Below are 14,683 nucleotides of genomic sequence, written 5' to 3'. Positions count from 1 at the left end.
TCCTGGGTCGCTGGACCGCAAGGCGTCTTCTCATACCATCGGCCGTTGGTTGCGCGCCTGTATCAAGCTGGCGTATGAACATCAAGGCAAAGCAGTTCCAGATCGTGTGACAGCACATTTGATCAGAAACGCGGCTAATTCCGCTGCATGGACGACCCAGGCTTCTATTGTAGACATTTGCAGGGCAGCCAGATGGGCTTCCCCCACTGCGTTTATTAAGAACTACAAAATTGATACCTTTATCTCAACCGAAGCCTCCTTTGGGAGAAGAATCCTGCAAAAGGTCGCTGAGACTCAGGAGACTTTGGTCTCTACCCACCCTGGAACACAATAGCTTGGGTATGTCCCATGCTTGGACACTCCAAGCAGCGCACTGGAGAAAGACTGTTGGCTTACCTGAATGGTCGTTCTCGGGGTGCTGCGAGGAGTGTCCAAACCCGCCAGGGTTTTTTTCTCTTAGGTGCAGGACCTGATCTATGATGGCTGCAAAGGGCTCCTGTACGATTTGTTCTTCATTTTTAAACTGAAAATATGGAGGCAAAGGGAGGCGTGGTCAAGAAAAAAACTTACTCAGTCCAAGGGCAGATAGACTGTGTTAACCCATGCTTGGACACTCCTCGCAGCGCCCTGAGAATGACTGTTCAGGTAAGCCAACAGTCTTTTCAGCTATAGCCGCTCCTCCAGGACAAGAAGCTGCAGAAAGATTTTCTGTGCTTGCTTGCTTGCTTTCTTCTACTCATCAACCATGAGTCAAAGTAAGAGTTTTAAAAGGGACAGAGATTGAGGGCAGAGATGGAGGGTTTAGTTTTAACACCTAATGGGGAGGGAGAGAAAGATCAACAAGTCTCCACCTTCCCAGCTTTTTTTGTTTTATTGAACAAATGTGGCTTTCTGGGGGAGGGAGGAGGTAGTGAATGGAAGGGAAAGGTTTTGGGATGCTTGTCCTGCAGCAGCTGCTTTTGCATGCAAGGGCTTCCCAAAGAGTAGCAAGAGCCAGAAGGGAGTTTGGAGTCTCCCAACAGTCAGCTGATTGGGGCAGACAGTTCTGAAAGCAGCTGCTCTTTCCATAAGGAATTGCCAAAGTGCTGAAAATGGTGGCCACTTCCAGGAGGCATGGGAAGCAGCCGCAAGTGCTCAGGGTCCTGGTGGGGAGGGATGGGGGAAAGGCAGAGGTGGTGGGTTGTAAGGACAAATGACTACAGAGGTACTGTAACTGTTATAAATTTGAAATGGGGTCATATTTACATATTTGGGATATCTGTTGTAACTTTGGACAATTAATTTTCCTGTCATACCTCCAGGACTACCTGTATCTGATCCACAGGGTAGAACAATTCAGAAGAGCATTCCCTTCTCATGGGTCAGATACTGCAACTTGATCACAGGACAGTGAATACTTTCTAGTAAAGTGAGAGGCTTTCCTGCTTTACTGGAAACTATCCAACTATTCTGTGATCACCCTAAAAACTACATCTATATAAAATAGTTCTTCCCATTTTTTTTCCTACCAAACCATGTGACAGACAGGGGGGCATATGTTAAAGTGGAATCAGCCTCTTCTCCACAACATGATATGTTTCACATAGCTTGGAAGGTATCAGATAATGAAGTGGAAACTGTTTTTTTAGGCAAGTTGTTAAGTGCTGTTACCAAGAGTCATCCTTGCCACTCTGAGATTGGAGGTTTAATTGGAGAAAGGGTCTTTCACCCCCATTTTTCTTGGGATCCTTGTAAGCCCCAGCAACCTGGATCTAGCAAGGGTAGCAAGAAAAATCAGGAAATGTTGTTCTTTGCTTTAAGGGGAGAGTTCAGCTTTAATGAACCAGACTCTCTTATTCCTAAAAGAAGAACGCCTCTGAAAAATCATACTCGGCAAAGGGAATGGGTTGCATCCAGATTAATCAGTGGCCAGTAGGAGTTTAGCATTGCCCTGACCATCACTATTGGCATTGTTGAAGAGGCATCCTATATTGTAGAGCAAGATTTATGTTCCAAGAAGAGGGAAAATACTATTTTTAAACCAAAATAGCTAATGTAAGATGCTCCTGCAGAGGGTTAAGTGAAAGGAAAGCAACATCATGAGGTTATGTTCTTAAAAAAAAAGTTGTTGCCACTCTTAGTGAGATCTGATTTGATTTTTTACTTTGGAGTTTATGGTGATAATATACAATTGCAGATATTGATATTGAATGGCTTTTTGTTACTCTTCCTGTTCCTAAAGTTAATTTCTAATCTGAGAACTCAGGTGAAGATTCCAGATACTTCTCTCAATCTGGAAAACAGTTTATGTGAAGATGATTCAAAATAGATATTTTAAAATATAAATTTCTAAATTTGGCACCTATTTTTATCCATGTATTTTTCTTACACTAAAATCTATAAAAATATAGGGATAGGTAATACGTACGGTTTTTTTATACAGCAGTGTGCAGCTGTCAATACTGAGCGGTTATTAACTAAAGTTCCACCACATAAATGGATAAATCCTCCACCATGGATATATACTTGAAGGCTAACTATCCATGGCCATGCCCCCTCCTCAGATTCATGTCCACCTACAATCCGACTCCCGAATGTGCTTATAGCAGGCCTTATTCCACACTCTAGAAATGAAATCACAATTGTTAGATTTGACTTTATAAATGCAAACTTTAGGTTTCTCTGAATAGCCACACTCTTCAGTTGGCATTTTTTCTCATAAATCCAGACAGTACACACACCTACATACATACATACATAGTCAAAAAGAATCAAGAAGTCAATTTCAATGAATATTTTAAACTATTTCTTAACATCATTGTATATAAATACTTGCTCTATTTCAATGATGAAAAACAATTTCTTTTCCTCCTTTATTTTATTTCCATTTACTTACCTTGAGAGGAGAGAAGTGGATCTGAAAACAACTCAGTGGGAAACATTTAAGGCATATATTCTCTTCATTTTCATTTTTCTAAAATAGTTTTCAGGATAAAATAAAAGCTGTTCACAGAAATTAATGAAAAAGGCCTCATTAATTCATTTATACTGCAGAAAAATTACTTAGTTTGTATAGCAGGACAACGTATTGCTAATGCTTTCATGGAGAATCACAAGCAGCAAAGAAACCTCTGGGTGCTCTGAAACTACTGAAAGAGAAACTTTGGTACTTCTGTATCAGAACGAACACACATCTGGGTCTTTGGATTAATTTCTGTTTAAGAGAACCACTGCACGTCATTAAATATGAGAACAGATGAAGAACAGTTGGCTTGCGTAAAGAAAAAAAGAACTAGGGGTGACATGATAGCAGTATTCCTAACAGTGAGAGCAATTAACCAGTGGAACAGCTTGCTTTCAGAAGTTGTGTTTCATCACTGGGATTTTTAAGAAGAGACCGGACAGCCACTTGCCTGAAATGGTGCAAGGGATTGGTCTAGAAGACTAGAAGATCTCCACGGTCCCTTCCACCTCTATTCTATTCTGACTAACGTGACCGTAACTTGCAACTTCCAGCCCACTTTCCCATTGATGACCAGAAGCTTGTTTTTGGTGATGATGTGATTGTGGGACACTCTGACCACTATAAACATGAGCCAGTAGCCAAGCACCCATATTGTGATCACATGACTGTGAAGATGGTGTGACAGCTGCAACTTCAAAGACATCTCATTTTTCAGTGACATAACTTTGTACAGTTGTGTGTGTGTGTATGTATATATGCATACACACACACACACACACATATATTTAGGCCCAGACTTTTCTTATTATTCATTGCACACTCAACCAGATGTTCAGACTGAATTTTGCATTTTTATCCACCGAGTCCTTCCCAGAGACCTGGTATAGATATTTATGCTTGATGGTGTTAAAGATATTGTCACAGGAACTAAGTTGTTCTGAATAAAGCTGCTTTTGCAATCGACTGATGATTTTGTCAATGCTGTTGGTGTTCAAGTAGTGCTTCAGTTGTTTTGGGATTATACCCAAAGCATCTATTACTATTGGTACTACCTTTGCTTTCTTTTACCAGTCATTCTATTTTTATTTGTGGGTCTTTGTATCTTGTTACCTTCTCCAGTTCTTTCTCTTCTATTCTGCTGCCACCAGGTTTAGCCACATCTGCTATCTAGATTTTTGTTTCTTATCAATAATTGTTAAGTCTGGTGTGCTACATAGCAGGTGCCTGTCTGTTTGAATTCTAAAGTTTCAGAGCACTTTAGCTTCTTCATTTTCTATTACTTTCTCTATTTTATGGTCCTGCCAATTCTTGCTTGCAGGCAAATGGTATTTCTTGCAAATCTTCCAATGCAGTGTTCTTGCTACTTTGTCATGTCGTTATTTGTAGTTTATCAGTGTGATCTTCTTGTAACAGCTAACCAATTAGTCCACTGTTTCTTTGCTTCTTTGCAGAAGTAGCATTTGCTGTTTCTTCTCAATATATTATGGTTCTTTGCATGGTCAGCCAAATGTTCAGACAGGATTTGGCATATCCCAGATTTGGATTTGGGATAGGTAGATGTTTATGTTTGATAGTGTTGAAACAGACTTCAGCATTCTATGACCTGCAGGCTATATCATGCCCGTTATAGCCCATGGGCAACATCTGGCCCTTTGGCTGTTCCTGTCTGGCCCAATGTACGGGCTTCAGCAATGGCAGCCCTCCACAACAGTCCCAATTTTGCATGTGGCCCCTTGGAAAACTAATCCCCCAACCAGTGTCAGGTTTCATCATAGGATGTAAGCTAAGGTGACCAGATTTTCAGATTGGTAATGAGGGACACCATTGACGGGGGGGGGGGGGGGGGGAGGGAGGGGGGCTTGATTAAAAATTTTATATTTTGTCAAAAGGTCACCCCAGGACACTGAAACCAGCATAAATACGAATCTGTTGCCAAACAAAATTGTGATCAGTGACCATGAGGATGCTGCAACGGTCGCTAAGTGTGAAAAATGGTCGCAACCATTGACTTATAAATAGACTAATGTTCTGAAAACCTGACCTAAATTACTATATATTTTAAATAGCTGTAAAGCTATGCTGAAAAAGTTGTTCTCAAGGTATTGTGATAAATTCAATAAAAAGAAGGGAATTCTTCATGAACTTAAGGAGAAATGAGAGTATTGGATAGTAAATGGGCAAATAAAATTACCAATCAAAGAGAATATTTGCCCCTCGGTTGAAATGAGATGTTCTCTCCTACTCTTTCCTCTTCCTCTCTTCTCTCTCTGTCTCTCTCATCCTCTTTCTCTTTGTCTCTCTTCTCTTTCTCCTTCTTTTCCATTCTTCCTTCACTTATTCTTTCTTTCTCCCTTATCTCTTCTCTTTGTTTCTTTTTGTCTCTCTTCTTTCTCTCTCCTTCTTTTCCATTCTTCTGTCACTTTCTCTCTCCTTCTCCCTTCTCTCCTCTTTGTCTCTTTCTCTCTCTCACCCTCTTTCTCTTTGTCTCTCTTCTCTTTCTCCTCTTTTTCCATTCTTCTATCACTTTCTCTCTCCTTCTCCCTTCTCTCTCTTTGTCTCTTTCTCTCTCTCTCTTACCCCCTTTCTCTTTTTCTTTCTTTCTCTCTCCTTCTTTCCCACTCTTCTGTCACTTTCTCTCTTTTTCTCTGTCTCTTTCTGTCTCCCCTCTTTCTTCTTCCTCTCTCCCACTCTTTTATCACTTTCTCTCTACCACCCAACCTATCCCCATACTTATCTTCGACTGATCATGTTTGCAATAATTTACCTTTTCTAAATAGGCACAGTTCCCTTACCGGATCCCTCGCTCAATCAAACACACACACACACACACACACACAAAACCATTTTTCTCCAAACTTTGGTCACAGCATGGTTCTGACTTCGGCTGGTGGGAACAGCTTTCCCCTTTCCCCATCCAGATTGGCAGCGAGTCTAGCGGAGAGCTGTCCCCATCCCCGGTGACCGGGGCAGAGTGGGGGTAGCGAGAAGGCAGGCCCGGCTCTTCTTGGCTTCTGCCTCTCCTTGCAGCATGCATACAAGAAACCCCGCGATCTCCGGTCTCTCTTAAGATATGGAAACTAAGCCCGGCGCCTGATACAGACGTCACAAAGGAAACGGCCAATAGGAACGGCTCGTGGTCACAGATAAAAAGAGGAGATCGCGACGGAGAAAGAGCATCCATTAGCGCTGTCCTCCCTCCCTTCCCTACTTCTGCGCCCGGACTAGTTTCCCCTCCCACCTCGGAGGTGCCCCGCTCACCATCTGCCGGTGGGCGTCTCCGGCGATCCCCCGCTGACGGCGAAAAAAAGGCCCAACACCATGCGGAGGGCGGAGAAGAGCAGCGCCATCCTCACCTTTGCTCTTTCTCTCGCCTTTCCCTCCCGTTGGCCACCAGCCGGAGGAGGTGGAACCGGGGCGGGGGCACAGAAAGGAGGCTGGGAAAGCTGCCCCGGACGGCTTTCTCGCACACAGGACGGGCGCAACCTGGGAGACACAGGGAAAGGCGCCCACTCGCCAGTCCGCCCACCCACCCTTGGGCTCCGGGGGCAGCACCTTCCCAGCTCCGCCGCTGCCGCGCTGCTTCCTTTGCGCCCTGCAGAGTTTCTCGCACACAGGACGGGCGCAACCTGGGAGACACAGGGAAAAGTCCGCAGGAAGCGAAGGAAGCAGCGCGGCAGCGGCAGCGCTGGGAAGGTGCTGCCCCCGGAGCCCAAGGGTGAGCGGGCTGGCAAGCAGGCGCCTTTCTCGCACACAGGGAAGGGGAGGAGGGCGGCGGCAACTGTTTCACTAACCCCGTGCAGGTTACTAAAGGCCCTCAGCAGCAGCAGCAGCAGTCACCGCCGCCGCCGTTGCGCGACGGTCCTTGGGGGCGCTGCGGATGCCCTGCCAAAGTGCCCCTTTCCTGGCTCGGAGCGGGATGAGCAGCGAGCGGAGCCTCGTTTAAAACGACGGATTACAAAATTTTTACTAAAATATTAGCAAATAGGTTCATGGTGGTTATCCAACAACTGATACACACCGACCAAACAGGTTTTATACAGGGCAGACAGATGAAGAACAATGTTAGGTTAATTATTAATGCTTTAGAATACTTGGGAAAGAACAATCAAATCCCTGCCACATTCATATTTTTGGATGCTGAGAAAGCCTTTGATCGAGTCAATTGGCAATTCTTGTTGAAGATATTGCAAAAAATGCAGATAGGAGATGGCTTCTTACGGTCAATTGGTGCAATATATCAGCAGCAAAAAGCCCAAATCATAGTCAATGGAAGTTTAACAGATTCCTTTCAAATAGAAAAAGGTACAAGACAGGGCTGTCCTTTGTCCCCACTATTGTTTATTATAACTTTGGAAGTATTGTTGAATAAGATACGGGGCTTGGATGCTCTAAAAGGGATCAAGATCAGACAGCAAGAATACATAGTCCGCGCTTTTGCGGATGACTTGGTTATAATTTTGAAACAACCGCAGGAATCCAGTAAGGTCTTAATGAATACGATTAATCAATATGGTCAAGTCTCTGGATTTAAAATTAATTTAGGAAAAACCAAAATATTAGCTATAAATATGAATACCAAACAGAAGGAAGAACTGAGAGCGATGTTAGGATGTGAGGTAGTTAAAAAAGTTAAATATCTTGGAGTTAATATTTTAACTTCAAATGGGAAATTATATAAGCATAATTATGAACCACTTTGGCATAGTATACAGATGGAGATGAAAAGGTGGGAGAAACTGCATTTATCTTTGCTGGGTAGGATAGCGGCAGTGAAAATGAATATTTTACCAAAAATTTTATTTCTTTTTCAAATGTTACCAATACTTAAAAGAGATGTGAATCTTTTAGAATGGCAGAAGGGTATCAACAAATTTGTATGGGCAGGAAAGAAGCCGAGGGTAAAGATGAAAATAATGCAAGATGTACGTGAAAGAGGAGGATTGAAATTACCTAACTTAAAATTATATTATGATGCAGTGGCCTTATCTGCAATTAGTGATTGGATCCATGTAACCAATGACAGAATATTGAATATTGAGGGACATGATTTGGTATATGGTTGGCATGCTTACTTGTTATTTAACAAAAAACTGGATAAGAATTTTAAAAATCATATTTTAAGAAATGCTTTATTGCGGGTCTGGAAAAAATATCAACATAAACTAAGTGACAAATTGCCCATGTGGGCAATTCCTAGACACGCAATTGAAAATATGAATATAGAACAAAAACATGATAGAACCACATATAGACAACTCCTTATCACTGAAAGAGGGGTGTTGCAATTTAAATCTTTAGAGGTAGTTAAAAAAGAGAAGGTAGTTCAAACGTGGTTTCAGTATGGCCAATTACAGGCTAGGTGGAAAATAGATAAAAAAACTGGCTTTGTAAAAGCTGAGGATAATTTGTTTAAACAAGTAAGAGATCAAAGCTTAATGCACATAAAGAGGATATATAATGTATTAATACAGATGGATTCAGAAACGGAATTGATTAAAGACTGTATGATAAAATGGGCTCAGAATATTGAGGAACCAATAATGCTGGACACATGGGAAAGAATTTGGATAAGAAATGTAAAATTTACACAAGCACAAAATCTGAGAGAAAATTTTTACAAGATGTTTTATAGATGGCATTTAGATCCCCAAAAGCTTGCCTCTATGTATCCGAATGTTCAGCCTAAATGCTGGAGATGTGGTTCTCTTGATGCTACATATTTTCATATATGGTGGACATGTGGTAATGTTAAGGCATTTTGGATAAAAATATGTTGGATCTTGCAAAATATCTTCAAAAGAAGGATAAAATTCACCCCTCAGCTGTTTTTACTAGGTATATGTACTGACTTTACAGCAGCAGAGATTAATTTGGTTCTGTACTTAATAACGGCAGCAAGACTCTTGGTGGCGCAATACTGGAAGAAGAAAGACTTGCCTACAATTCAAGAATGGACTCTGAAAGTTATAAACCTAGCTGAAATGGCAAAAAATTCAGCATATCTCAAAGAACATTCAAACGAGAGATATAAACGAGACTGGAAAAAATGGACTGATTATACACAAAGTAAATATGGGACTAAGAAACTCCAGATAGCTTATGCTTAACATCAGTAATAACTTAAATTGTTTAAAATTTGGGTAACAGTAAGAAGCTGAGCTCAATGTAGAGACATTTTAGACTGTGATTGTTAAAAAGTTATACCGTGTATGGGCTCTGGGAAGTCGGGGGGAGGGAAGGGAGTTGGGGTTTTAGGGGGAGGGGGGAGGGGGGAAAATATAATATGTGTTAAATTCTAAAGTACATGATTGCACTTGTATACTGGGGCTTTTTAATGTTAGTGTTAAAATAGAACAAGCTGAATATATTGGAAGGTAATAGAAGTAAACCGAAGGGAGGAGTTGAGCGAAAGAAGAAGGAGGGTGGAGAGGGTGAGAGAGGAGGAGGAGAAGGAAGGGAGGGAATGGATGAAGAGAGGGAGTGATAGAGGGGGAGGGGAAGTAGGTAGTAGAGGGGTATGTAAGAAGGAAGAATGAAAGTTGGAGGGGGTTGAAAGAGGGTGTATGGTGGGCCAAGGTGGTATATTGGGTTTGTATTGTAGGGGGCATTTTCTATATAAGTAAAGGCTATGTTTATTACTCAATGTTACATGCTCCGGTTATGCACAGTAAACATGTGATTGTATAGAATGAAATGGAAATAAAAATATTATGTGAAAAAAGAAAAGAAAATGACGGCCGTGGCCGCTCGTTCGCTCCGCTGCTCTTGCGTGGAGGTCTGAGGAGGCAGAGGGGTGGGAGGGGCGCGAAGGAACCAGCGTGGCGGTGCTGGGAAGGTGCTGCTCACGGAGCCCAAGGGTGGGCGGGCTGGCGAGCGGGCGCCTTTCTTGCACAAAGGGAAGGGGAGGAGGGGGCGGCTGTTTCACTAACTGTTGTAATATAGTTCCTTGTGTAGGCGTAGCGGTCACCCATGGCCCAGTGGATAACGGGGCATGCAGAGCCACGCTGAATCACACAGGAGAAAACAAACTCCTAGAACTCCATAACATCCTGATATCCTGATAGTGCAGAACATAACATCCTGATAGTCCATAACAAAACATCCTGAGCAGGATCCTGACCAGGATATGACCATATATAGACAGAACTTCCCTGAGCAGTAGATTAGAAATTGTACTTTTACAGGCTGTTTTTAATCACATGCTATTGCTCCTCCTGCCTTTGTTCTATCCCAATAAAAGGGGCTCTCAGGCTCTCATCTGGGTCGCTCTATCTCGAGAAAGTTTGTGTCCTGTCTTTTCTCAACATTGGCCTCATGGACGACCCACGGGAACATCACAACTAACCCCGCGCAGGTTACTAATTCCCGGTTTACTCACCAGTGAAGCAGCAAAACAAAGCAAACGGCCGCGAAGGCGAAATGAAATGGAGACTCCTGCGACTCATGCGGCGTGTTAGCGGACTCCAGCCAATCAGTGAGCTGGCTGGGATGGAAAACTTTAAGCACGCCGCGTTTTCCATCCCAGCCAGTTCACTGATTGGCTGGAGTCCAGACCAATCAGTGAGCGGCAGGCTGGGCTGGCTTAGATTTTTAGAAATAGATGAGTGAGCTAGCTAACGAGCGAGCTAGCGGCAGCTGATGGGCGGGGGAGCAAGCGAGCCCCAAAATAAAGCGGGTTTTTTCTAGAACGGTTCAGGACACGGGAAAAATTATGAAAAGGCGTGCCTGTGCCGCCAGATGCGGGACGTCTGGTCACCCTAATGTAAGCTGTTCCAAATAAAGCTTCTTTATACAGTATTATTTATCTGCCTGCAATTTTGCACTTCGAGGTGATTCTAAACAGCTTGCAGTGCAATAAAATGTATGCTATACATAATATCAAAACAATTATAAATGTAAAAAAAAGATTACAATGACAAAAAAATTCAGGCAAACTAAAAACCCTGGGTTTGGAGCACAGAGGTGGTAGTGCCTTCTCTTATGACTACATCAATCATCTCCAGCCAAGAACTTCTCCTTCAGTACTCCAAACCAACTGGCACTGCCAAGTTTTAAGGCTTACCTGATGATTAAAAGAGAGGAGGCAGATCTCATCTCTGGTGACAAGATTTCTCAAAACATGGGGGCTGTAGCAATAAAGCTCTTCTTCTGGATCGTACCAGCCAAAATTCCTTGGCTGATGGGATCCACAGTAGGCCCCTTTGTCAGCACGAGTAGGTGGGCTAATCCTATTGGGAAAAGATAATTTTGCAGATATCCTGAACATATGACAAAAATGGCTTTAAACCAACACCTTGGTTTAAGGTGTTGGTTTAAGGCATCCAGAAGGAGATTGGCAGCCGTTGCAGCTCACATAACAGTGCTATTATATGTGCCACCCTAGGTGCCTTCCAAAGTGTTCATGACACTGCAATCTGGACCAATTGTAGCTTTCAAATATTCTTTTTTTAATAATTTTTTTTTAGTAAACACAAACTAAAACATTGGACATAGTGTAAACCATCCAGGCAAAATCTATGCCATATGTGATAAGATATCAAGTTATACATTGTAGCCACCCTGCTTTTAAATATTTGATCCATACCGTATTTACAAATACAGAAAGGCAAGCCAACAGTCAACTTTTAGGGTAACCAGATAAACTTCCACATGTAAGCAATATATATTACGATGACGCCTGGAATCCTTGTGTGCGAGATAGCCACCTATATAAATTAAATAGATCGATGATAGACAGACCTTTTACCTTTCAGTCGGTATTCTTCCACCTTAGCAGAACCATCTAACAATCTATTTGTAATTTTTGCATTCGCTTTCAATGATAACAGAAATTATTATGATTTAATTTAAACTTGAAATTGCATTATATAGAACGCCAAGGCCATTGGTTTTACATTGGTTTGTACCAGCAGTGAGATTCACTTACATTTCCTACCAGTTCAGAAAAAAAGCACACACGTGCAGAAGGTCATGCATTACATCGGGGCGGGTGGTGGTGGTGGAGTCTCCCGAAGCCGATACCGGTTCGACCAAAATGGAAAGAACCGGCTGAATACCACCTCTGGTTTGTACATAATAATAATAATATAATATAGTTTCCTCATTTGCATTTAGGAAAATATGCTCCTGAGTCCTCTTTTGCTGCCACATTCTCATGGCATTGCCTTTATCTTGTTGTTAATCTACAATCGAGCAAATACTATTCTATCCTCAGCTGTTCTAAGGTGAGGATTACTTTTCCCGCTTAGGCTCACTGTGATCATTGTCAGCTTCAAGATGTGAAAAATCACCTTCAGCTCTATCTAGAGACCATGGATTATCTTGGTCTTGTACTTTACATTACACTAGATATACTATACTAGAAGTGATGGGTTGAGGAATACATACTTTTCTCCATATTGACTGTCTTTCACCTTCCACAGATGAGTTGTCTGATGGACTCCAAAAATTAACACAATCATGTACAGAATATAGCAACTCCAGGGCAGCCTGTCTCACTTTATCACAAACACACCGCACCGCACACACATGCATTACGTGGATCAATTTCCTATAGTTCTGATTGCGGCTTTAGTATTCTTTGAAAACATTAGAAACCCACTGTCAACATAAGCCACTTGGAGAGCTGAAGCAGGCTAGAGAAGCTGTCCAATAAAAGCAGACCTCTCCTGCCTTACAGAGTCAGAATAGAATGACTCACAACAGCCAGGTGAGTGTGGCTGGATGGGCATGGTCAGGTGGGTGCCGAACAAGTCACCCTTGGACATGGAGCCAACTTGGTGTCCCGTCAGAAGAAAAATCACCTGGAGATGTGTCGGAAAATGGGAAGCAGCAAAATTTGAAAGGAAAATGGATTCCCTCCCCCCTTGCAGAAATACTCTCATTTTCCTTTATGAGGACGGGTTTCCCTGCAAGTTTGCAATTAAAGGGAAGGGAAAGGCTGCCTCATCTACTCCAAGTCATATGGGTGGAGCCAGCTGGACCTAATCCTCCCTCCCTCCCTTTTCTTCTAATATTTTGCCTAGTAAAGATAATTGCTTCTACTCTTTTGTGATACTTTATAATGCTGTTATAATATAACTAGCTATATGGATAGCTTTGATTTTTGCCCTGCATGACCATTTTTACATTTCTGTAAAACCAACTGTTCTTTTAAGTTCCTTCTCTTTGTTAAATTTGCAACAATTGTGAATACATGAATGTCTAATTTTCTTAGAACAGGGCTTAAGAGTATTCTATATTAGATATCTCTCCCATTTGCTCTGGACTTGTTTTCTTGATCTTTCAAAAACATTTGGAAATTTAGAACTAAAGGAATGAGAAGCAACGTTATCAAATTTCTTGACTACACCATCTGGGTTAAGAATTCCAAAGTTATTTCCCATCCCTTCAGTGATCATAATTAAAGTGGAAAATGTGTTAGTGTAATGTAAACATATACAAGTTAGGACAAAAATCCTAACCTGCCTAGACTGTTAATATAAAAATTGAAAAGTGAGGTAAGGCATGTATAGAATCAAAGAGCATTCCAAAGTGGGTTGTGTCTGTCATTCAAGCTAATGTTAATATACATGTAGTCCTTGACTTATGACCACAACTGAGTCCTAATATTGCTAAGCAAGATAGCTGTTACGTGAGCTTGGCTTTTACAAACTTTCTTGTCAGTTGTTAAATGAATCTGGCCTCCCAATTCACTTTGTTTGTCAGAGGTGATTGCATGACCCCAGGAAACTGCAAACAGCATAAATACAAGCCAGTTGCCAAGCACCCAAAATTTAATCAAGTGATCATGGGGATGTTGCAACAGACTTAAGTATGAAAAATGGTCATAAGACTCTTTTTCCAGGACTGCAAATGGTCACTAAACCAATGGTCGTAAGTCAAAGACAGGCATAACTACCCTACTGAAGCCAAGGATTTTTTTTTGAGGGGGGGGGGGTTCATGTTAGCTGTCTTCCAGTACTTCCAGAGGCAGGAAAAGAATTAATGAGGGGAACCTGCCAAAGAGATCCAACCTAGAAATAAGAAGAAATTTTCTGACAGTGAAAGGGATTAATCAGTGGAATAGCTTCCTTCCTGGAGTTGTGGATGCTTTTTCACTGGAGATTTTCAAGAACAGATCAGACAACCATTTGACTGATAAGGCTTCTGCCTTCAGCTGGGGGTTGAACTAGAAGACTCTGAGGTTACTTTCAGCTTTCTGATTCTATGAAGGTCCAAACTAAGGTTAAAAAAAAGAAAGCCAGCCAGTTTCCAAAATATTTCCTGAACGTACCGGTATAGCAAACGAACCAGCCGGCTATTTGGGTTTCCGAGTTAGAGATGCCGCAAAATAAGAGCCGGGAACGGACCGCCAGCGCTTGGCGCCTATACCCCTTCCCTGCGGCCGTCGTACCCAGGCTCGCTCGCTGGCCTCGTCCTAAAGTACCAGGAGCTGAGCCTGCCTAGGCTAAGCGCCCGCCCAACCCACTAACCGAAGACGGGAGAAGGTCGCCTCACCGTTTCCATCGCTCGCAAGGGAAGAGATCGCGCCGAATAGCGCCGGGGGAAAAAGGGAAACGACCACGAGTAGAGAATTTCGGTTAATCATCGTCTCTCAAGGGAGAAAATGGCGGCCTCTTTTCCCGCTTGTCGTCTGCAACGGAGGAGGCTGGAAGGAGCCGGCGAGGCGGTTGAACCAGCCTAGGGAAGTGGTTCATGCGCCGTCCCGCAACAGCTTCTTGGAACTCGGCCTCCGAC

At 42.5% G+C, this 14,683-nt stretch overlaps 1 protein-coding gene across 5 annotated transcripts in view; it reads right to left on the bottom strand.

The window, feature by feature from the left end:
• Window positions 1–14,577, bottom strand: part of LOC106557354 (transmembrane protease serine 12-like) — a 43,287-nt gene extending 28,710 nt beyond the window's left edge. For 2 of the 5 annotated variants that reach the window (XM_087710355.1, XM_087710354.1), the window contains exon 1: window positions 2,408–4,782. In XM_087710355.1, coding sequence (XP_087566481.1) covers window positions 2,408–2,730 — 323 coding nt within the window. In that variant the 5' untranslated portion in view covers window positions 2,731–4,782. Of the gene's footprint in view, window positions 1–2,407; window positions 4,783–6,202; window positions 6,337–14,443 lie in introns of those variants that run through there. The other 3 variants (XM_087710356.1, XM_087710358.1, XM_087710357.1) reach the window with 3 other exon arrangements.
• Window positions 14,578–14,683: the final 106 nt, after the last annotated feature.

The sequence above is a fragment of the Thamnophis sirtalis genome, unplaced genomic scaffold (assembly GCF_051295495.1).
Source record: "Thamnophis sirtalis isolate CommonGarterSnake01/CBP01778 unplaced genomic scaffold, rThaSir2_p1.2 scaffold_3, whole genome shotgun sequence".
Taxonomy (NCBI): Eukaryota; Metazoa; Chordata; class Lepidosauria; order Squamata; family Natricidae; genus Thamnophis; species Thamnophis sirtalis.
The sequence above is the reverse complement of the archived record's forward strand: the minus strand, read 5'-3'. Positions and strand labels throughout refer to the sequence as shown.